Here is a 23,253-nt window from a genome sequence, read left to right as displayed (position 1 = left end):
TGCAGCACCCGTGGTGCTGGCCACATGACCAGTGGGTGGACACTGCACACAGCCAGCCTACCACTGTGCAGCCTTCTCCCATGGGAGCTGTACCTCCAGGATTCCCTGTCCTCTGCGGGACAGCTGTGCTGAGCCTCGGCATCAGCCATATGCTCTTGGGGCAGCTCCTGTTCCCACTTGCTGGGGAAACTGGGGCTTGGCAGGAAACTGATTTGAGGAGCCCTGTCTAATCATGTGCCGGAGGTGACACCAGCTGGCCAGCCCAGGCCCCCAGGCCACCCCAGGCATAGCCCATGGTGGGAATGACAGACTTCCATGGCCTAGCAGCCACCCCCACACAGGGTCCCCCCTCAATACTGAGTGCTGCCTCTCGCTCAGACTGGCCGTGGGGGCCGAGGGGGCCGACCAGGCCTGAGGAGGGTGGCCAGCTCCCGGAGGCCAGCACTGGCTGCCCAGTGCCAGGTGTGCTGGGTGGGAGGAGGAGGAGGAGGGGCACCGGGCTTGCAGGCACACCCCGCGCGGTGGGCAGACAGCTCCACCCGATCCTTGGCAGCAGCCGCACGCCAGGGCACCGGGGAGAAGGCAGGCAGGTAGGGGCCCTCACGCCGCCATCAGCTCCCAGGTGAGGAGCAGGAGGGGGGAACTGCCCACCTCCTCCCAGGCAGGAAAGGCAGGTGGGCAGGGGTGCAGCGGGAACCAGGACCATGTGGCTCCGGCACATCCTGCCTCTTGCCTCGTTTCCTTGTCCCTAGCAAGGGGAGAATGCCCCCTTCCCAGTCTGTTCACAGTCCCACTGCGCGTGGGGGGATGCCCGGGGTTTGGGGGGGCGGTCTGGGCAGGAGGGATGCCCCCACAGGCTCTGGATCTGAGACTTGAGGGACAGCATGTGGCCAAGCAGCCTGGAAAGGCAGGTGGGGTGAGGGAGGCAGTGGGTGGGAGCCGAGTCACTGCTGCATCCTCTCAACTGCCCCAGTCCACGTCCTCCACACCCGGCCGGGGACACTGGGCGTCCTCCCTGGGGGTATAAGGGGGCACAGTGCAGACTTCATGCCTGTGGCCTGTAGGGACCTTCCCAGCACTTTCTTGCTCCTGCTCGTTTTCTGCATCTGATGAACAGGGGAGCTGAGGGACCTTCCCAAAGTCACACAGCTGGGGTGCGGGGAGCTGGGCTGGGACCCCAGGGCTGGCCACCTGGCTCTGCCCCACGCTAGGACCTTCCCATGCTGGGGGAGCCACGTCCAGCTCACGCTGCCTCTGTGACGGCCTCTGGCCAGCCCCTGAGCGCCAAGGCTGCCCTGGCCCGTGTCTGCTTTAGGTTTTCCTCCTGGAAGTTCTGGGATAGGATTCTGGCCAGCGTCTGGACCCCCGGCTGCCCCCAGCTCCCCCACCACTCCATGAACACACAGGGAGTGGGCATTAAAGACCTGGACACCTGCTCATGCAAATCCTGGCCCCTTTGCATACCCTCCGTCGTGGCGGCCCCATTTGCCTGGCACCTGGCACCTGCCCACGTCCCCCTGTCCATCCCCTGGGAGGGCTTGGCCACAGGAAGGAGTGGGGTGGTGGCTGGCCTCAGCGGCTGCTCAGCTACCCAGCCCGGCTTCCAGGGGCCCAAGGCCCGTCCCCCTTCCCCCAAGGAAAGAGGCCACGTGGGTCCGTGGGCCTGGCCTGTGACCTGCCCCCACCTCTGCCCTGCCTCTGCTCCTCACAGGGGGACTTCAACAGGGGGGAGGCACTGCTGAGTCCCAGGTGGGAGAGCACTCTCTGGGGGCCTTGGAAGAGAGAGGGGTTGCAGGGGCCAGCGGAGCCCCATAGGACCTCTCCCAAGGCAGAGGCCACCCCACACATTCCCCACCAGTGATTAAGGGGAGAAAAGCAGGGTCCCCATCCCTGGCCTGAGGTTCACAGGGAAGGTGAGGATGTCCACATCGTCCCACGCAGCCCATCGCCCTAGCTGAGGGTCGTGGCTAGGGCTCAGGCCCCCCACACCCTAAACCTCCCACACGCACCCCAGGCAGGTGGACATGTCCGGCTGTGCACCCCTGCTGCAGGGCACACATCCAGATGTGGCTAGGGATGACCTTACCAGGCCACCAGGCATGACAAGACCCTGGAGGGAGTGGGAGCCAGCCCCGGAAGGACCACCAGGCCTGCAGACCACCCCTTGCCCCAGCTCGGCAAGCCCACTCCCTACCTCACCGCCTGCACTGCAGGGAAGAGCAACCCCCAAACAGTGGGATAGCATCCACCTAAACCTCGGAACGTGACCTTGTTTGGAAAGAGGGTCTTTGCAGACACAAGTGAAGATGGGCCATGGCACAGTAGGGGGGCCCTGATTCAGTGACTGGTCCTTGTGAGGAGAGGACAGAGAAGAGACAGTGTAAGGGAAACCGCATGATGACCGAGTCAGAGACGGGAGCGGCGTGACCAGCAGCGGCAGGAGGGACCGTCCCCGGGGCTTCTGAGGCAGCACGGCCCAGCCACGCCTTGTTTTCGGACTTGTGGCCTCCAGAACCGTGAGAGCCCAGATTTCTGCTGTTTTAAGCCCCTCGGTTTGTGGACCTCTGTGACGGCAGCTGGGGACACAGAGACACTGCCACGTCTGTTCCCCCGCTGGTTCCCCAGGGCTGGTCCTCAGACACCAGCTCCCAGAGCTGGAAACCGCCGAGCCATGTCTGCCGGCTGGGGAGGGCCTTGTGCAAATCCCGCCCGTCGGGCCCGCCCTGGAGCGGGAAGTGGGGGCGGTTTGTCCCCGGCGGGCGCTGGCGCTGGTGGGCCAGGAAGCCGAGGCCCGGGGTGGGGACACCTGGCCGCCAGCCCCGCACGCCTGCCCGCCCTGCCGCCCCTGGGTCCCGGGGCTGCTGTAACGAGGGACCAGAAACTGGGTCCCTGCAAACAGCGGGCCTCGCTCTCACGCTTCTGGAGGACGAGGTTCTGGTGCAGGGGTCGCAGGGCCGGTCTCCCCGCCACGGCTCTAGGGCACTCCTGGGTCCGTGGCCACATCTCTCTCCCCTCGTCTCCACTTCATCCTCCCTCTGAGTGTGTCTGTCTCTGTGTCCAAATGTCCCCTTTTTATAAGGACACCAGTTGTGGGGTGAAGGGCTCACCCTACCCAGTGTGGCCTCGTCTTAACTTCTCTATTAACTACATCTGCAAAGACCCCATGTCCAAAGAAGAGGGCAGTCGGGGTGCCAGGGGTTGGGACTGGACATATCTTCAGGGGGGGACAGAGCCCCTGCCCCCATGTCCCCCGCTGTGTACACAGTGCACCCTCCCTGAGAAGCGGAGGGTTTTACAAAAGGATCCGTTCTCCTCTCATGAGGGCCCTGGTGGGCTCTGCCCAGGACGCCTCGGGCAGCCTCTGGGTGTGAGAGGGCAGGGCCATGGCAGCCGCTGAGAGCTGAGAAATAGCTGGGCCTGGCCGGGAGAGCAGGAGCTTCAGGACAGCCCCAGGTTGGCAGGATGGCAGGGAGCCCGAGTGGCCCCGGGGACACCGCTGCCCAGTGGCCTGTGTTCTCCCACCTGGGCCGGGCACCTGGTTCCAGGAAGTGGAGGAGCGGGCGAGCTCCCCCTGAGTTTTCAGAGGGAGGCAGGACATGGGCCTGGGCCGTGGTTCGCCAAGGCTGGGGCTGGGCGATGGGCCAGGGAGGTGCTGGGGGCCTGCAGGGACCCTGCTCCGTGTCACAAGGGCCAGTCTCCGGCCTGCTGGACCTCAGGTCCCTGCCCTGCAGCAGGGGCTAAGGTGACCGACCTTGCCGGGTGGTTGGTGACAGTGCAGGCCCAGCTAGGGTGAGGATGGGGCCCGGCAGCCCCTCTCCCCGCAGGTGCTGGGCACAGTGGGAAGGGCCGCGGGGGGCGCTGGCTCGGCGCTGCTGCTGTGTGAGCTGGGCAAGGCCTCCTCGGGCCCCTGAACCTTCCTCAGCATCTCACCCGCCCGCCCGGGCACACCCAGGGGGTCCCCATCCCTGTCCTGGGGCAACAGGGTTGTGGGGCAGGTGGGCGGTGGGACCGGAAGGCTGAGAGTCTTCTGCTAAGTCTTTTGGGGATTCCAGGACACCCCTGCAAGACCCTCCAAAGAAGTGTCGACAGGTGTGCTGGCCCGAGGGGCCTGGGGTCAGGTGAGTAGCGGGCCCAGGAGGACTGTGACCACCCTCCCCTGGGAAGGAGCTTGATGGGGCTGCGCTGGGGCGGGAGAGGGAGCCGTAATGAGGGAGGGGGCAGGCGGGGGCCACTGGAGGGAAGGTCACTGGGGTAGAGACGACCTTGTGGTGGTCCCCAAACCTCCACTGGCATGTTGTCTAGGGAGAGGGGCTCCCCTTGTGCAGGCAGCCCCAGCCCCTGGAAGGGAGGGAGGTGGGGATTGACCCTGGTCCTCAGGGCTTGGCCGTGTCCCCACAGAGAAGCCGCCATGCAGGATACACAGGGCTCCCGCCCTGGCAGCACCAGGGACGTTGGAGGTGGGCAGGGGCAGGACCTGTGCCAGGGTGAGGTCGACTTTGGAGGGTCTGGGAAGAAGCCAGGCAAGGTAGGGGCAGCCCCCGTGCCCCAGTGATGCCAACACGCCCTGGGACCCCTCAGCCCCCTCACCCCCCAGTCCACTCCCTCAAGGGCCACTTTCTAGCCTCCAGATGGGCAGAATTTTGGAGCCGGAGTGCTTCAGGCCACCCCCTCCCACCCCTGTAATAACCGGGACCCCTGAGCTCCACCTGGGAGGCACTGGGGTCACGTGCATCTAGGACCCCTCCTCACTGTGAGGGAGCCAAGCCCAGAGAGGGATCCGGACTGCCCAGGTCACACAGCAGGTCAAGGCAGGGCTGGCCCTGCCCCAGAAAGTGTCTTGGGGCCTCTCTCCTCCTGCTGCTGTGCCCCCATTTCCCTGGTGCCCAGCATCCCCTGCCCTCTGTGTCCAGTGCTCTGTGCCTGAGGCCTCCCCACCCCGCATTTCCCTGGTGCCCTGAGCCTGCGGCCACTTGCCCTGCAGTTTGTGAAGGTGCCGAGCGGCGTGGCGCCCTCCGTGCTCTTTGACCTGCTGCTCACCGAGTGGCACCTGCCGGCCCCCAACCTGGTGGTGTCCCTGGCGGGTGAGGAGCGGCCTTTCGCCGTGAAGTCCTGGCTGCGAGATGTACTGCGCAAGGGGCTGGTGAAGGCAGCTCAGAGCACAGGTGAGCCCCCACTCGGCCATGAGTCATGGGCCAGCCCCCCACACCTGCAGGCTCCCGCGGCTGTCACTTGCTGCCATCTCCCGTGACCACCCTCCGTCCCTCCGCAGGGCCAACCAGGCATGCAGGGAAGCTGGGTCCCAGCCCGCCCTGTGAGCAGAGGCCTGGACCTTCCTTAGAGCCGCCCCCTCCAGCCACGGGGCCCGTGGGCCTCAGGGACATGCCCCGTTGCCACTGGCCTGTGCCTGATGCACCGAGGTGCATACGGGGTGGGCCCCAGCACCCCTGCGCCTCCCTTGGGGGCAATCTGGCTGGTCCATCATTGAGGTCATAATGAAATTACTGAACTTTATTTTGAGGGGGGCTCAGCCAGCAGAAAACTCAGTTGAGGGATTTGGGGTTTCTGAATTTCTTACTGCAGAAATGATTGTAGCATAGAAAAAAAAATCTGTGAACCAGACATGGGCTGAGGGCTTTGTAATTTGGAAAAATATTTCCAGATTCTGGTCCAGCACAGGCAACTGGACAGAGCTGTGACCTGCATTGTCCAGGACAGAGCTCAGGAGGGAGCTGGCCCCCATGCTCAAGCTCTACAGGGCAGGGGGCGAGGTGCTGCCCCTTCGCCAGGCCTGGGGACCTGCATTCTGGGCCCAGCCAGTCTCAAGCTGCTGAGAGGCCTTGGGCAAGGGCCTTGCTCTCCCTGGGCCTCAGTTTCCCTGCTGGTGCCTGCAGGCACTCCCTAGCTCTCATACCGTTGTTCCCAGGTCATTGGCTACTGATTGGGCCGAGGGGGTCAGGGCAGTCCACTGGACCTGGGGGAGGCCAGCTGGGGAGGCTCCGGGGGAAACATGGCACAGCCAGCCCCTCCCCCAGCCCTCCCCCATCCTGCAGGCGCCTGGATCCTGACCAGCGCCCTCCGCGTGGGCCTGGCCCGGCACGTCGGGCAGGCTGTGCGCGACCACTCGCTGGCCAGCACGTCCACCAAGGTCCGCGTGGTTGCCATCGGCATGGCCTCGCTGGGCCGCATCCTGCACCGCCGGCTGCTGGACGATGCCCTGGTGAGCAACTGGCTGGCAGCAGTGCAGCTGCTGGGGGAAGGGGTAATGTGCAGCCCAGCCCCTCGGCTCAGGGACTCCCACCTCAGGGGCAGCAACAGGGCAGTGAGGCGGGGGCTCTGCAGGATGGAGACGGGCAGGTGGTGGAGGAGGAGTGGGGAGGAAGCCGGGGAGGAGGGGAGGAGCGGAGGAGCCAGGTCGCGGCCAGCAGGTGGCACCATCGCTCAGGGAATGACCCGCGCAGACCCGCCTGGTGGGGACCTGGACGGTCTGCTCTTAAGGGCCAGGCCCAGCGTGGCCAGTACCCCCAGCTCTGTGCAGCCCTGGGCAAGTGGCTTCTGCCCCCGTCCCCGTTCACGTCCCCCACCCCAGGGGATCTGCCTACAGCATGGCCAAGTAGAGGCCCAGGCGGCCCCCAGAGTCTGGACTCCAGCCCAGAAGAGGCTAGAAGGAGGGGTTTCCTGCAGTTCTTTCAAGGGAGGCCCCCCTGGCTCCAGCAGCCCAGCCCTCCCTCCATCTGAAGCGTGGGGAAACTAAGGCCAGGGCCTAAGCCCTGCCTGGGCCTCACGGTGTGGTGTGCATGGCATGGCGGGGAGTGTCCCACAGTGGGGCCCATCCCAAGCTGCCTCCTGAGGGCCCTGCCTCATCTCCCCGCACGGGCACAGGAGGACATCCCCGTCTACTACCCCGCGGACAACGGCGGCAGCCAGGGCCCCCTCTGCTCCCTGGACAACAATCTCTCCCACTTCATCCTGGTGGAGCTGGGACCCCCTGGGAAGGGGGACGGGCTGACCGATCTGCGGCTGGGGCTGGAGAAGCACATCTCAGAGCAGAGGACTGGCTATGGGGGTGAGGCCTGCTCCAGGTGCCCAGGGAGCTGCCAGTGGCTGCCTGCCTTGGCACCAGGGGTTACGGGGACTTGGCATGCGGGCAGGGGAAAGACCACCAGGGAGGGCGGGGAAGAGCCTTCCAGGCAGGAGTCACCCAGCGATCCTGAGCATTGAGACCTGGGCCACACAGGCGCCTGGGGCAGGAGCAGCCACCGGGTGGTGGAAGGGGCACAGCTGGGCAGAGTAGCCCAGCCAGGCAGTCACGTTCCTGCCAGACAGCAAAGTAGCTGCAGCTCTGTTTTCACGGGGTCACCCCTGGCTGGAAGATCTGGCTGTGGGCTTGGGGCTCTGAGAAGCAAAGCAAGATCTGGAAGTTGCGAGAGGCCCAGTTCCCGCCACTGGCCGTGAGGTACGCTGCCACCAGGGGGCAGTGTTGCCAGGGAAATGGGAGCGAAAGGGGGTTCACAAAAGTAGTGTGTAGATAATACTTATAAACAAAAATTATAATTGTTTATAATAGTTATGAACTACATAAAATATTTACAAACAAAAAATGTTCCTCGGCAAGGCCAACCGAGCACTCTTTAAAAATGAAAACACAAAGTCGGGCCGGCCCGTGGCTCACTCGGTAGAGTGCGGTGCTGATAACACCAAGGCCACGTGTTCGGATCCCACATAGGGATGGCCGGTTGGCTCACTGCCTGAGCGTGGTGCTGACAACACCAAGTCAAGGGTTAAGATCCCCTTGCCGGTCATCTTTTTAAAAAAAAGAAAACACAAAGTCTACATAAAATATTTACAAACAAAAAAGGGGGCTCGGCAAGGCCAACCGAGCACTCTTTAAAAATGAAAACACAAAGTCGGGCCGGCCCGTGGCTCACTCGGTAGAGTGCGGTGCTGATAACACCAAGGCCACGTGTTCGGATCCCACATAGGGATGGCCGGTTGGCTCACTGCCTGAGCGTGGTGCTGACAACACCAAGTCAAGGGTTAAGATCCCCTTGCCGGTCATCTTTTTAAAAAAAAGAAAACACAAAGTGGCGTCTGACCACCAGCGCATGAGGGACGTCCAGCTCTGCTGTGCAGGGTCCCAGCTGGCCCCATGTGGCCAACCTTGGTTTATCCTCAAGATCAACAGGGCTCACCATTCGAAGGCAGGGCCCCGCCTCGGAGCCGGGTTCTAAGACTTCTCCCGGCAGTTTGCCGCAGCTCACAGGGAAGACCGGATGTGGTCGGGGCCTCTGGGGTTTCCTCTCTGAGTCTCAGTTCCCACTTCCATTTGGGAGAGAAACCTAGAAAACGTGCCTTCTTTACCTTCCTCTGCTCAGTGCATCTCCTGTGACCCTGCAGCCCCATCCACAGAGAGTCCAGCGTGGGCGCTAGAACCCACTGGGAGGCGCCATTTCATTTTATTTGTTACTTTGTATTTTTTTTCTTTTTGAAAAAATGTATTTATTTATTCATTATTATTTTAATATTACTTTTTATTTAGGTAGTCATAGTCCAGCTCTAGCCATAAAGCGACCACATTGCACAGAGCAGACATAGCATGGGAATCCTCGTCCCCAAGCACAGGGGCTGGTGATAAATGGCTCCTGATGGGCAGCCTGGAGCCCGCACTTTACTAGAAAAAGCCTCTTGAGCACCATTTGCCAAGAAAATGTGGCAACGTCAGAGTCTGAGGTCTAGGCGGTCACCTCATGAGGAGGGTCCCCGGGCTGGTCCTCCCTGGCTGGCCCTGAGTGTCTGAAGAGACTTCACGGGCTGCTCCATCTCCAGGCACTGGAAGCATCGAGATCCCTGTCCTTTGCCTGCTGGTCAATGGCGACCCCAGCATCCTAGAGGTAGGGCCAGGGGAGGGAGGCAGGGGCTGGCTGGAGCCTCCCAGAAGAGTGTAGCGGGTCCCCAGGCTACCCCCCGGGACAGGGCAGGGTGGGATGGCGGGACCTCTGGCCTGTGCATCCAGGATGCCGCCCAGGCTGACTGGGGGTCTGCTCTCCCTCCCTGCCCACCTCAGAGGATTTCCAGGGCCATGGAGCAGGCATCCCCGTGGCTGATCCTGGCAGGCTCAGGGGGCGTCGCCGACGTGCTTGCTGCCCTGGTGACCCAGCCCCACCTCCTGGTGCCCCAGGTGGCTGAGAAGCAGTTTAAAGAGAAGTTCCCCAATGAGCCCTTCTCCTGGGAGGATATCGTGCACTGGACCACGCTGGTATGCACCGCCCAGTGACCCCAGGGTGGGGCTGACCCCTGCAGGTCCTCGGGAAACTCCCACATGCAGTCTGCCCTCCCCTTCCCACCCTGTGCCGACCCTGCCCCTCTTGCTGCTGAGGCCCACATGCTCTTGCTTCAGATCCTCAAGGGGCAAGGGTACCTGGGCAGTCAGCCCTTTGGTCTGTGGGTGGTCCTCCGCCTGTCCCGGTGGGTGGCGGGTGCACAGGGCTGCCCGCTGGCCTCCACTCATGGGGACTCTGTTGGGCTCTGTGCCTGCATCCGTGCTGGCCCGCGGCCCTCCCTGTGCCTGAGCCCTGCATGGGAGCCCCTCAGGGCCTTCGCTCTGGTGCCCGCAGCTGCAGAACATTGCCTCTCACCCGCACCTGCTCACCGTGCACGACTTCGAGCAGGAGGGCTCCGAGGAGCTGGACACGGTCATCCTCAAGGCGCTGGTGAAAGGTGAGGGCCGGGCCGGCTGGGCACCACCTGGTGGCTTCTGCTCTCCCAGCTGCTTGGGCTGTGACAGCCTGGCCAGTAGTCAGGGGGACACCCACCTGTCCCTTCCCAGGTGGGGAAGATGACACACAAATTCGTGAAGCGTTCTGTGTTTGGCAAGTTTTACGACATATATTTCTTACTACAACTGAGAAACATGTTGAAGTCTTCAATGCAGAGGTGGTCAGTGTATTCACAGGCTGGGCGCATCAGCACACCCTAGTTCCAGAACATTCCATCACCCCCCAAAAGACCCCACATCACTCAGCAGCCACTCCCACTTTCCCCAGCCCCCGGCAACCACCAGCCCACTGTCTGTCTCTGCAGATTTGCCTGTTGCGGGCGTTTCGTATAAATGGAGTCCCATGATCACACAAAGCCTTTGGTGTCTGGCTTCTTCACAAGCATAGTTCTCAAGGCTCACTGGCGCTGTGGCACGTGTCAGTGCTTCGTTCCTTTTTTAAGGCTGATAGTACTCTGTTGTGTGGCCAGACATGTTCATGTGCCTCTCACCAGCTGACAGAAATGTCTGACTGTCATCCAACGTGCTTTCTGAGAGGCTGGCCACTCACAGCTGACACAGGCCCACCGCAGGGCGGGGCAGTGCTGGGTGAGGCTCAGGGACACACCTGAGTGAGGGGCCTTCAGAAAGGGTGTCTGCACTGCAGGCTTAGCAACCCCCCTCCCAGGACAATGAGGACCCCAGAGCCCCCTAGGCGGGGTCCCCTCATGGCTTCCTGTGAGTCACAGTTTGGTCCCAACAGCCTGTGAGAGGCACCGTGATGCCCAGTTCACGGGTACAGAGACTAAAGCCCAGAGAGCTTAGTTCTCAGGTCTGGTGACCATGGCCCCAGAGGCTGTGCTCAGCTCAGGCTCTGAAGCCCTCGCCCCAGTGACCCTTCAGGGCAAGTCGTGTCCAAAGGCCCTCCCCAGTGGAGGGATCACGATTGTGTCAAGACTCCTTCCCCAGTCGTCCATGGGAAGGGGTTGTGGACCCTCAGTGCTAGGAAGTGGGCTCCAGGGAAGGACGTGGGATCCCCTTCATTACCGCCGAGGGTGGCAACCCCACATTGGCTCCTGGGACTCTTACGGAGTCTTGTGCCTCTCGCTGTTATTCAGAGGCAGCAAAGTTCCAGCTTCCACATACCTGGAAGGCCCGCCTGCAGGGACCCTGTGCCCCGGCTTGGTGGGCCCCTGCTTCCGCCCTCACTGGCTGTGCCCACTCTGCCCACAGCCTGCAAGAGCCACAGCCAAGAGGCACAGGACTACCTGGATGAGCTCAAGCTGGCCATGGCCTGGGACCGCGTGGACATCGCCAAGAGCGAGATCTTCAATGGGGACGTGGAGTGGAAGGTGCCGCCCACCGTCCCGCTGGTCACCCTGATTCTGGCAACACAAGGCAGGGCCGTGCTGAGGGCCTGGGGCAGGCGGTGCTGGGCCCGCTGCAGCCGAGGCGGGGCTGGGGTGAGATGAGCCACAGCAGCGCCCAGGCCCCAGAGTTCACCCCCGGCGTCACCAGCCTGTGTGGACCCTTCCCGTCCCAGGTGCCTGGAGCCAGTGCGCTCTGCCTGCCCGAGACCACCTGGCCCCAGGGCACAGGCAGAGGCGCCCCAGGGAGCAGGGCTCTGTGTGGCTTGGCCCTGGGCAGAGGGTCCCAGGCCTTTCTCCCTGGGTTCCCTCCTCTTGTCCCTTTCTCCGCTCTTTCCTTCTCGGGGTCCCTTTCTCTGCCAGCTCCTGCTCACGGTCCCGTCCTCCCCTCCCTCACGCGTGCCCTCGTGGCACCCAGTCCTGTGACCTGGAGGAGGCCATGATGGACGCCCTGGTGAGCAACAAGCCCGAGTTTGTGCGCCTCTTCGTGGACAACGGTGCCGACGTGGCCGACTTCCTGACGTTCGGGCGGCTGCAGCAGCTCTACCGCTCCGTGCCCCGCAAGAGCCTGCTCTTCGGCCTGCTGCAGCGCAAGCACGAGGACGGCCGGCTCACGCTCGCCGGCCTGGGCGCCCAGCAGCCCCGGGAGCCACCGGCCGGGCCACCCGCCTTCTCCCTGCACGAGGTCTCTCGCGTGCTCAAGGACTTCCTGCAGGATGCCTGCCGCGGCCTCTACCAGGACAGCCGGGCCGTGGGCCGGAGGAAGGAGGTGAGCGTGGGCCGGGTGGGGGCTGGGCGGGGGCCGGGCAGGGGCCACGGCTGGAGGCCCACGTCTGTGTCCCCCAGGAGAGGGGGCCGGCCAGGCAGCCCATGGGCCAGAAGTGGCAGCTGGACCTTAACCAGAAGAGCGAGAACCCCTGGAGGGACCTGTTCCTGTGGGCCGTGCTGCAGAACCGCCACGAGATGGCCACATACTTCTGGGCCATGGTGAGCCGTGGCTACAGGCCGCCCCGGACCCCTCTGAGCCTGGGGAGAGAGGGCCCGGGGCTGCCCTTGCGATCCCCTGGTGGGGGTGGGGTGAGGTGGGCCGTCCTCCTGAGACCCCATCTCCTAGGGCCAGGAAGGTGTGGCAGCCGCTCTGGCTGCTTGCAAAATCCTCAAAGAGATGTCCTACCTGGAGACGGAGGCCCGGGTGGCCCGCACCATGCACGAGGCCAAGTACGAGCAGTTGGCCCTGGGTGAGTGACCAACTCGGTGGCCAGGCCGGTGCTGGGGAAAGAAGGTGATGACGGGGCCAGACGAGGGCCTGGGCGATCACAATGGACCCCTTTATAGAAAAGGACAGAGTGACAGCTCCTCCCAGGGTGGAGATGGGCCCTAAAATCCTAAATGGGAGGGGCAACAGGGACACAGGGAAGAAAAGATGTCCCCACACCCCCGGGACACACTGGGCCCTGCCATAGCCAGGGGGAGATTGGGGTGACGGAGGCTCCTATGGTCCTGATGGGGGAGGAAAAGGGCCAGAGAAGGACAGAGGTTGGGGAAGGGCCCGGAGCAGGAGGCCTGGCTGCCCCTGGGAGGTGGACGCAGGGCATGTCCCGCAGGTTCCGCAGAGCCAGCTCTGGCAGAGGAGGGGGGTGGGCTGGGTGGTGGGCATTGGCGTCCGTCCCAGCGCCAGGCCCCACAGACCTCTTCTCCGAGTGCTATAGCGACAACGAGGACCGTGCCTTCGCCCTCCTGGTGCGCCGGAACCGCTGCTGGAGTAGGACCACCTGTCTGCACCTGGCCACCGAGGCCGACACCAAGGCCTTCTTTGCCCATGATGGTGTGCAGGTGAGCGGCCAGTGGGCGAGGCGGGCAGACAGGGGCCCAGGCCACCCTCCGACCCCCGAGCCGGGGCCGCCCCCTTACTGAGGGTTCACAGCAGCAACAGAATCCACACTTGTGTGATTAGCTCCTCCCGCTCACCTTCCCAGCACGGGGGAGGGCTGCGGGCACCTCTTGGGCTGGCCTTGAACAGTGGTGTGTCTGCTGGCACCCAGGGGACGGCATGGCTGGGGCAGGGTATGGCACAGGCAAAGGCGTGGAGATGGGAGGCCAGCAGGTGTGCCTGTATTCCAGGCCTTCCTGACCAAGATCTGGTGGGGGGACATGGCCACGGGCACGCCTGTCCTGCGGCTGCTGGGCGCTTTCCTCTGCCCTGCCCTGGTCTACACCAACCTCATCAAGTTCAGGTAGGTCAGGCCATGCCCGCCTGCCTGGTGGGGCAGGCTTGTCAGAGCTGCCAGGAGGGCCCTGTCTGGAGCAGGTGGCGGCTCGTCGGCCTGTCCCCTCTCATCCAGCACCCCTGTGGGCCCTTCCACCTGCAGCCTCTCCATCCCACCGGGCTCTTCGATCTTCTCAGCGGGTGCACACTTTCCTTGTGGGCCTGGTGCGCGGGGCCAAGCGGGGTGGCCTCTGGGTGCCCACCTCAAGGGCCCTGAGCTTTCCGCTGTGCTCACAGAGACGAGGCCCCACTGAGGACGGGCCTGGAGGACCTGCAGGAGCTGGACAGCCTGGACATGGAGAGGAGCCTGCTGTACAGCCCCGGCGGCCGGTCAGGGGCCCGGGGTGGGGCCGGGCAGGACAGAGGGTCCAGCGGGCAGCGGCCGGGAAGCCGGACTCTGGTGGGCAGAGGCGAGGCTCCCGTTGGGTGACCGCCTCATGGCTGTGGCCTCCTTTATGGCACAGGGTGGAGGAGCTGGCGGAGGTGCGGAGAGCTCCAGCCGACAGAGGCCCACGGGTGGCCTTCCTGCTCACACGCTGGCGGCGGTTCTGGGGTGCGCCTGTGACCGTGTTCCTGGGGAACGTGGTCATGTACTTTGCCTTCCTATTCCTGTTCACCTGCGTCCTGCTGGTGGACTTCAGGCCACCTCCCCAGGGGCCGTCGGGACCCGAGGTCACCCTCTACTTCTGGGTCTTCACACTAGTGCTGGAGGAAATCCGGCAGGTCAGTGGCGAGGCCACCCTGCATCCCCCCACCTCTGGCTTCAGGCGGGTCCTGCCTCTCGGGTGTAGAACAGGACAGGGTGGGGCCTCCTGTCTTCCCGACTCACCTGTGCTTCCACACTGGCCACAGGTGGAGCGTGACTGACCAGCGTCACCCTGGTCAGATCACAGACTGAGTCCAGGCCCTGGATATAAATTGATCCTGGGCCCTGCAAGCAGAGCCCTGACCCCTAGGTCCAGAGTGACTTCAGCTTTTATCTCCACACTTAGCCCTGAGTATCTTCAATTGACCTCCAATCCTCGTCATGGACTGGGGCCTAGTCACAGTCAGACCCTGATCCCCATGGCAGGCTGAGCCCTGACCCCGGTGGGCCCCAGCCTGGTCCTGGCAGGTCTGTCCCCAACAGGTGGGCCTGGGCAGCTGTCAGCAGTCTGTCTGCCCCTCTGCCAGGGCTTCTTCACGGATGAGGACACACACCTGGCAAAGAAGTTCGCACTGTACGTGGAGGACAGCTGGAACAAGTGTGACATGCTGGCCATCTTCCTGTTTGTCATTGGTGTCACCTGCAGGTCTGTGGGGCCAGGGCCTAGCAGCCTCGGGCGGGCTCCCAGATGAAACTGCCCAGGGCCTCTGAGGTCCTGGCTTTGCCCTGGCACCTGCCCACTGGCCACTGTGCTGTGTGTCCTTGGAAAGCCTCTTCCCCTCTCTGGGCACCAGCAGCCCTGGCCAGCCTGCCGTCCGTCCTCCAGGATGCTGCCCTCGGCGTTTGAGGCTGGCCGCACAGTCCTCGCCATCGACTTCATGGTGTTCACCCTCCGGCTCATCCACATCTTTGCAATCCATAAGCAGCTGGGCCCCAAGATCATCATCGTGGAGCGGATGGTGAGCCCCAGCCTGGGACCCCCCGAGACCCCCCGACCCTAGGTGGATGGCGGCCCCTGCACCTGGGCTGCAGCCAGGCCCCTGCTGAGGCCCGCCTGCCCCGCCCGTGCAGATGAAGGACGTCTTCTTCTTCCTCTTCTTCCTGAGCGTGTGGCTCGTGGCCTACGGCGTGACCACCCAGGCCCTGCTGCACCCCCACGACGGCCGCCTGGAGTGGATCTTCCGCCGCGTGCTCTACCGGCCGTACCTGCAGATCTTCGGGCAGATCCCACTGGAGGAGATTGATGGTTCGCGCACCGCCGGGCGGGGTGGAGTGGGGCGAGACTCCCCTGCCCAGCGTGACGTGGAACTCCAGGCGCAGCTGAATAGAGTCCAGTTTTCACAAGCCCCAGACATATGGCTAGCCAGAGGGGCCTGGAGGTGGCTGAGATGGGGAGGACCTTGAGGCCAGATCCCCATGCCCTGCACATTCCCACAGGGCCAGGCCCAGAACCAGGGGCAGTGGCAGCTCCCGTCACAGTGTGGGCTGGGGACTCAGACACAGAAGACCACGAGGCGGCTGGGGCTGGTCTCCCCAAGCAGGGGGGCAAGCCCTGCTTGGGGGTGGTCTGTGGGGGGATGGGCTGGCACTGTGGGTGCAGAGTGGGACCATTCAGGAGCCCGTAACATCGCCTAGAGTCTGGGCCCCTCCAGCCAACCCCACGCCCCCTGGCCTCTGCCCTCCCCCAGGCCCTGCCAGACCTAGGTCTTCCCGCTGCCCACCAGAGGCCCCTCGCTGGCCTGTGGGAAAGGCTCCCTGCTGCTTCTCTGGGGGCCCAATGTGTGGGCCACCTGTTATTCTCAGGTGTGTGTGGCCTGTCTGGGGCTGGGAGTGTCCCCAGCCAGTCCCTGTTCCTGGCTGGGCTTTCTCACCACAGTGGGAGCAGTGCAGGCTGGCAGAGCCCCTTGGCCCTAGGGGTCTTGGTGGTGATGGGTGGAAGGGAAGCCCTGGGGTGAGAAGGGGACCTGGGCAGACCCCTGGGGTGGCTGGGATTCAGGAAGGAGGAGCAGGGACCCTCAGGGAAAGTGGGCCAAAGTGAGGGGCTTGGGGCGCCAGCCCCATCAGCACCCCTGGAGTGCTGCAGCGGAGGGGCTGTGGGCTCAGGCTGGTGTCAGGAGGCAGGGCGCCCAGGCCGTGGGGGAAGCCCGACCCGAGCTGCTGCCCAGGCCTGACCCCTTCCTCCGACCTTCCGTGGAAGAGGCAGCTAATGAGGCTGGGCAGCTGCTCACAGTGTGCGATAAATATTTGTCAACCGAGGACGGCGAGACTAGGGCTGCACCGTCATGGAAATCGCTCCTAATTGGGGTGTTCTGTGTGGCTCATTTCCTGGCGCTGTTTTCTTAGTCCCCCTCCCCCAGTGATTTTCAGTGTTTTCTCATCCACAGGCATTAGTTTTCCAGGCCATTAGTGTAACCAGACCCTGTGGGCCCTCTGCCCCTCCCCCACCCTCACTGTATGGCCCCTGACTCTGCCATCCCACAGGGCCCCTCAGGCAGGAGGGGGCGAGGTGGCGCCTCCAGCCAGGGTGGGGTTGGGGGTTTCCTGTTCCCAGGGGCCACTTCTCAGACTTGCCAGCCCTAGCCAGTGGTCACAGCCCCCTCCTCCCTGGGAGCCCATGTCCCTTGGGGAGGACAGGGGGACTGCAGGCTCCCCCAGGGCCCCCAAGTCTGAGGCTGCCTCAGACAGGTGCTCAGTGCCACTGTGGCCTCTGCAGGCAGAGTCCTGAGATGGAAAGCCCATAGTCAGGACCAGTGCCCTTGCACGAGACCCTTCCCCTCTCTGGGCCTCAGCCTCTTGTCCAGGGACTAGGCAAGGTCTGGACCTGTTGTGGGTTTAACCCCTGGCCATGCACTGAGTCCGTTATGCTACTGGACAGAGGGTTATTCATCAACACTCTCCTGGCTGAGAGGGCAACTGAGGCTCCAGCAGCTAGCCCACAGCTACTCCATGGCCTGTGGGTCCCCCAGGGGCCCAGAGTGGCCTCCCTGCCCCTCCCTCTGTGCACGTGCCAAGCGGGGAGCCCGGGGCTGAGCTGTGAGCACAAGCTGGTTCTCCAGGGCCCCAGACCCCAGGGACAATTTAATTTTCAGCCCGGCCTGGTGGCGCCTGCTCAAATCACAGGGGAGGGGGCAGGGGTCTCATTACCTCGAGCTGCTTTTATCAGACAGATTTATGGCTTCACAAACACGCTTTCCAGGCCAGGCCCGGCGCGACCCAGCTCTCCGGGGCGCCAGGAGGGGAGTGGAGGGTCATGAATCAGATTCATGGGCTGAGGGGCTGCCAGGGCAGCCAGAGGAGGGGCAAGAGGGGGCCTGGTGTGCTCTGACTGCTGCACCCCCAGCACACAAACACTCCATAACTCACAAGTGGGCCGACTGTCGCAATAACTCACTTGGGGGGGAACGAGGCAGGACCGCACCCAGAGAGGGAGACACAGACACGTGGAAACGGGCACCTGGCGCCTGATGCGCACGCACAGAGGCAGGGAACTGGGTATGCACAGGGGACTGCGAGGGACAGAGGCCCCCAAACCCCACCCCAGGATGGCCTGGAGTCATTCACAGCATAGAGACCTGGAGATGCAGGCACAGAAACAGCGGAACGTGCATGTGTGTGCACCCCTGTGCTCACACATGCACACACACATGCACACGCACACGCAGACACATGCAGACACAGGCACCAGCGCACAGCCTGAGGAGGAAGGAGATGGAGCCATGAGCTCCCTCCTAGATGAGGGAGCCACCGCCTCCTGCAACTCACCCGACCTCCATTTATCCTCCCTCCTCCTGCCCTGCAGGCTGGGTTGGGGAGGGGGGCCCAGGGCTGCGCCCTGCAGGGTAGAAACAGGCAGTGTGGACTTGGCTGTGGGCTGGAGCTGTGATCCAAGGATCCCTTAAGGGTACCCCTGCCCAGGCCATGGGAACTCAGCCTGCAAGACCCCGGACTACCATGCAGAGAACATTCTTCAGCCCGGGACTGGCCCGGAGAGGGTCCGTGTCCTTAGAGCCTGCAGTGGCCCCTGTCCAGGGTCTTCTGGCTCCATATGCTTTGGAAGGGCTGTAGACGTTCTCCCAGACTCGGGGCCTGTGACAGCCACTAGCGCTGTAAAGGCTCTGAGATGTCCTGCAGTGAGGACACCATCTCTCCTTCCTAGGCTGCCTCTCCTCAAACCTGCTGCGCATCGAAGCCTTATTTTGGGGGTGGGTTGGTGGAGGTGTCAATCCACGCAACAACCAGCAGAAACCTGAGTTCCCCACCTCCCACCCCCAACATGGTCTTAGCTTTGCCTCTGGGACTGTTGCCCTGGCTGTGACCCCGGCCCCTGGGTAGAAACCCAGCAGAGGTAGGAGATGCGGGCCAGCGCTGGGTTGACCACCTGTCTGGTCTGGAAGAACTAGGGCTTCTCATGAAGGGATTTCAGTGCTAAAACCCAGACTATCCCAGGTAAAGCAGTACAGTGGGTCTCCTAACTAGTACCCTGTCCCCTGGTGGCCCAGGATCAAGCTCTCTGGTCTGGAGGCGGGTGTCCCTGGCCCTGGCACTCAGTGCGCTCACTCGCCTTTCAGAAGCCCGTGTGAACTGCTCTGTCCACCCACTGCTGCTGCGGGACTCGGCCTCCTGCCCCAACCTCTATGCCAACTGGCTCGTCATCCTCCTGCTGGTCACCTTCCTGCTGGTCACCAACGTGCTGCTCATGAACCTGCTCATTGCCATGTTCAGGTGACCCCCTCACCCTTCGCTGCAGCATATGGGGGTCGCTCTGGAGGGGGAGCTGCTTCTCCCCCAACCACCATTCCCCCAGCAGGGGAGAGGCCTGGATGTGGAGAGTCATTCCCAAATACGGGCTTCTATTCCAGCCTCTCCTGGGTCCTCTGGACTGGTCCTAGCAGCAGAAGGCACCATCCAGGAGCTGGCGTGTCCAGAACCCTGGTCTTGTCTAAGAGGGCAGAGGGGGAACCCTGGACGAGTGGACCCCCTCTAGACACACCCCAGAGATAGTCACAGAAGGGGTGCTGGGCCTCGGTTTCTGAAAGAGTTCCCCCCATGGCTTCTCAAACAGCCAAGCCAGGTTCCTGGCAGCAGGTGGGGGATGGAGGGGATGCGTCCCCGGAGACGGTGCCAGGAAGACAGGTGGGCTGAGGGCCCGACCGTGCGTCCCCACAGCTACACATTCCAGGTGGTGCAGGGCAACGCTGACATGTTCTGGAAGTTCCAACGCTACAACCTGATTGTGGAGTACCACGAGCGTCCTGCCCTGGCCCCGCCCTTCATCCTGCTCAGCCACCTGAGCCTGGTGCTCAAGAGGGTCTTCAGGAGGGAGGCGGGGCGCAAACGAGAGCGTCTGGGTAAGGCCGCAGGCTGCGGAGGGCCCGGGCTGCCCCGGACTGTGTGAGGCATTGGAAGGGCTGGGGCGACGTGCCAGGAGCGCAAGCTGGGAGAGTCCTGGGCCCCTCCTCAGCCCCCTGGGCCCCTCCTCTGTCCTCTAGGGTCCCTCAGGTGGGCTCTGTCCTGGCTGGCTGGCCAGTGTTGAGCCTGCCTCCTGAGTCCTGGAGGTCCTTGCACAAGGCCTGTCTTTCCTCCTCCATCTTGTGCCCTGCCAGCTCAGGCCCCCCGGGACAGGACTCCTTCGCTGGCTGCTTGCTCTGTTGCGCTTGCCTTCAGGGTCCCCCCACCACACCCCAAGTCCAGTCCTGGGCTCTGCCCCTGAGGCCCAGGAGGCTCTAGCAGAGCTGCCTCCGGCCTTCCCAGAGAGAGACTTGCCGGATCCCCTGGACCAAAAGATCGTCACCTGGGAGACGGTTCAGAAAGAGAATTTCCTGAGCAGCGTGGAGAAGAGGAGGAAGGGCGGTGAGGGGGAGGTGCTGCGGAAGACCGCCCACAGGTATGGGTGGCAAGGGCCCGCAGGACCCCAGAGACCAGGCGACGGGAGTGCAGACCTGGAATGGGAGGGCAGGCTGGCATGGGGGGCTAAGACCACGATGACGCCCACGCCCACGGGCCTGCCCACAAATGTAGGACTGGCCCTGCCCTGGGGAGATGGGCCCAGGTGCATGTCTGGCAGTTTGTCCTGAGCGGTGGGGCTGGTGCTGGCCTTGGTCTACAGGGTGCTGTGAGAGGGCACAGAACTGATAACCTGCCTACCTGGGGAGAGCCTGGCCCAGTGGAGGAATCGGGGTGTAGGGACCTCTATCATTGTCATTGGCAGGAAGTCAGGCTATCGTAAAGCTGGGTGTGGCCTGCTGGTGCCAGTGACAGAGGATTCCTGCCCTGGGGAGATGGGCCCAGGTGCATGTCTGGCAGTTTGTCCTGAGCGGTGGGGCTGGCGCTGGCCTTGGTCTACAGGGTGCTGTGAGAGGGCACAGAACTGATAACCTGCCTACCTGGGGAGAGCCTGGCCCAGTGGGGGAATCGGGGTGTAGGGACCTCTATCATTGTCACTGGCAGGAAGTCAGGCTATCGTAAAGCTGGGTGTGGCCTGCTGGTGCCAGTGACAGAGGATCTGAGCTGGGGAAACTGAGGCTGAGAGAGGCAGGGACATGGCCTCCTGCCCCTGGGCAGGGCCCTGCCATGGACTTGCCTGCCCTGCAGGAAGGGAATGTGAGCCAGTAAGCATGGCGTCCTCCATGCTGGGGTCCCCAGAGTGGGACTGGCCTTCCTCCTCTCCAGATCCCAAGTGGCTGGCCCCCAGCCCTTGCTTCAGGGGCCCTGTTACTGACTGCCTGTTCATGGGAACAGTCCCCACTGCGAGGGTGCATCAGCGCTCTGTGCCTGTACACCAGGCTGGGCCCTGGTAAGTTCTGTGTGCCACCAGCCCTGGATCTAGGGACCAGGGAAAAGAGCAGGAAGGATAAGGGCCAAAGCACCCAGACTCGGGCCCCCAGAGAGGCCTGAGGGGTAGCGGGAGATAATGGGGGGCTCCCCATGCGCACTGCCATGTGGGTGCCAGCGCCTGTGGGCCACCGCCTGCTTCTGCAGAGTGGACTTCATTGCCCAGTACCTCGGGGGGCTGAGAGAGCAAGACAAGCGGATCAGGCATCTGGAGTCGCAGGCAAGAGAGCTGGCCAGGCACACGTCTGCCTCCGGGAGCCCTGCCCCACCCTGCCTCATCCCTGCCCCAACACTCCGACCCAGGCAGACAGAGCGGGGCTGGGTGGGCCCGGGCCAGGGGCCAGTTGGCAACGGTCCTGACCCCACCCCAGTCACCTGAGAGACCTCATGTCCACCCCAGGGCACATCCTAGAGACCCACAGAGGGTCCCACATCCAGTCCCTCACTGTCCCCTCCCACACCCCACACTGCAACCTCACCCTCCCTGTCCTTTCAGTTGCAGTCCCCAGGGAGAGGCATCACGGGGCAGCAGGGCCCTGCCCTGTCTCCTGCTGCCCTGAGACCTCTGGCCTTGGCCCTGGGGTTTCCTGGGACACTCTTCCCTTTTACAGATCAACTACTGCACGGTGCTCCTGTCCTCCATAGCAGACACACTGGCCCAGGGCAGCGTCCGCTGGAGTAAGCGTGTGTTTGAGGAGCGTGGGGTAGGGTGGGCAGGGGCAGTCCACCCAACAGCCAGCTGGTCTGAGGCAGGCAGCAGGGCCGTCAGGTTGTACTGGCTACTGAGCTGTCGCCACCGGTCCTGGGAGGTCTCTGATGGCTCTGGCTGGCCACAGCTCTTTGGGATGGTGTACGAGACCTCTGATGGAGCCCCCTGCCTCGGCCACTCACTCCTGAGGCTCTGCCCGGTGCTGGGGAGGCCTGGTTTGCTCTGGGCTCCCCAACCTTCCCTGGCTGCCTGTGGGGACCCACTCTGAGGGCCACCATGTCCCGGCCCTTGCCTCCAAGCCAGTTACCTTGTCCCTTCCTGGCCTGTGCCAGCTGGGTGCCCAACAGCTGAGGATGGTCCTTCTTTCCCACCAGGCTCTCGGAACTGTGCTGGTGGGAGCCGGCAGCCCCCTGTTGACCATGGAGTGGGCCCTGGCAGCAGGGAGCAGCCAGAGGCTGGCCAGCCACCCTTGGGCCCCTGAGCTGCTTGGCCTGCCACGCAAGGCCCTTAGCGGACCATCCTAGGCCCTGCAGACACACCAAACCTCCACACACCAAACCTCTCACCTGCAGTGAGAAGTGACTCTTGTAGCCTTGTCACAAACCACCTCTTCCTGGACACCTGCCCCCATGTAAAGGAACCACTCCTGGTCCCATCTGGCACCTTCTTGGAACCCCAGGGAGCACAGCAGCACTGTGGGGTGGTCTCCCCTTTGAGCAGAGCTCCTCAGCAGGAAACGTGTGTGCCCTTCCCTGTCCCCATCTGGAACGTGGCCAGCCTGGACCAGGACAACAAGTGTTGGCCAAACAGCATGAAACAGAGGCACCTCCTGTCCAGGCAGGGCTGCTGCTTCTGGCCTGGACCTGTCCCTCCCCCCACCTGTGTTGCCTGATAAGAGACTAATCCTTTTTTGCAAATGCTAGTGGTTAGAATTTCTGCCCTTTGAGACCTAATGGTCCTTCAGAAGTCAGCTGATCAGCTCCCAGAGAGCAAGGCCAGGAGTCCCCCCATGACTGGCACAGCCAGCGGTGGTGTGGCCACACTTGGCAGCGGCCCAGGACCCAGCCCCATCAGGCACTGGATGTGGCTTTATTTTCAGTGGAGCGTGGAGAACACCATACTCTGCCTGGCCCAGGCCAAACTGGACCCAGGGAGAGGGCTCACCTGCCTGTGGGGAGGGGGGTGTCTGGGCTCCTGTGCTCCTCCTGCCACCCACCAAGCTGCATGACCAGCCAGGTTAGTCCCTCCTTTCCTTGGGGACCTCTAGCTCCCTGGGGTATGGGCAGCAGAGGCAGGGCCAGGGCCAGGCCCCGGGCACCCTGCAGCACAGCAGGCTGCTGACCCCGTAGTGGCCGTTATGGGAGACGTGCCCACTATAGCCTGCCTTCCTGGAACCCTTGGGAGACTGTCCTCGTTGCCCATGGCCCACCTTGGGCAGGACTGGTGCCAAATGGCCCCACCATTGGCCCCTGCACACAAGCCAGCAGTCCTAGGACACTGGCTGGGTCAGAACTGAGGGGTGAGCCTAGCCAGGGCTGGGACCCATCTCACTGCCTCCCCCTCGTCCCCCACTCTGTGGAATGCACCGGGTTGGACACAGCAGGTGTGAGCACACCCCTGGAGGACACCAGGCCTCTGCCTCTTGCTCTGTCTCCTCCGTCCCTCTGGGTAGATCTGCTGGTG

General features: G+C 63.5%; 1 protein-coding gene across 1 annotated transcript; it reads left to right on the top strand.

Annotated features, from left to right (window-relative positions):
- The first annotated feature begins 4,408 nt into the window (after positions 1-4,408).
- Positions 4,409-22,094, top strand: TRPM5 (transient receptor potential cation channel, subfamily M, member 5). The gene is made up of 24 exons (XM_008576352.1): positions 4,409-4,525; positions 4,982-5,162; positions 6,051-6,217; positions 6,880-7,063; positions 8,824-8,888; positions 9,062-9,253; positions 9,612-9,714; positions 10,985-11,103; positions 11,537-11,887; positions 11,965-12,105; positions 12,233-12,356; positions 12,806-12,951; positions 13,240-13,352; positions 13,622-13,714; positions 13,849-14,107; positions 14,558-14,676; positions 14,857-14,989; positions 15,102-15,276; positions 18,599-18,752; positions 19,197-19,378; positions 19,782-19,914; positions 21,009-21,081; positions 21,473-21,565; positions 21,945-22,094. Exons 1-24 carry the CDS (start codon positions 4,409-4,411, stop codon positions 22,092-22,094), a joined length of 3,567 nt encoding a protein of 1,188 aa, XP_008574574.1.
- The last annotated feature ends 1,159 nt before the right edge of the window (positions 22,095-23,253 follow it).

This window comes from Galeopterus variegatus, unplaced genomic scaffold, assembly GCF_000696425.1.
Source record: "Galeopterus variegatus unplaced genomic scaffold, G_variegatus-3.0.2 Scaffold1336, whole genome shotgun sequence".
Classification (NCBI taxonomy): Eukaryota; Metazoa; Chordata; class Mammalia; order Dermoptera; family Cynocephalidae; genus Galeopterus; species Galeopterus variegatus.
Note: the sequence above shows the minus strand (reverse complement) of the source record. Positions and strands in the feature narration are given on the sequence as shown.

Coding starts and splice junctions, on each gene's coding strand:
- TRPM5 (XM_008576352.1), top strand. CDS start 4,409: ATGCAGGATACACAGGGCTCCCGCCCTGGCAGCACCAGGGACGTTGGA. Junction 9,254..9,611: donor TCGTGCACTGGACCACGCTG/GTATGCACCGCC, acceptor TGGTGCCCGCAG/CTGCAGAACATTGCCTCTCA. Junction 12,357..12,805: donor GTACGAGCAGTTGGCCCTGG/GTGAGTGACCAA, acceptor CAGGCCCCACAG/ACCTCTTCTCCGAGTGCTAT.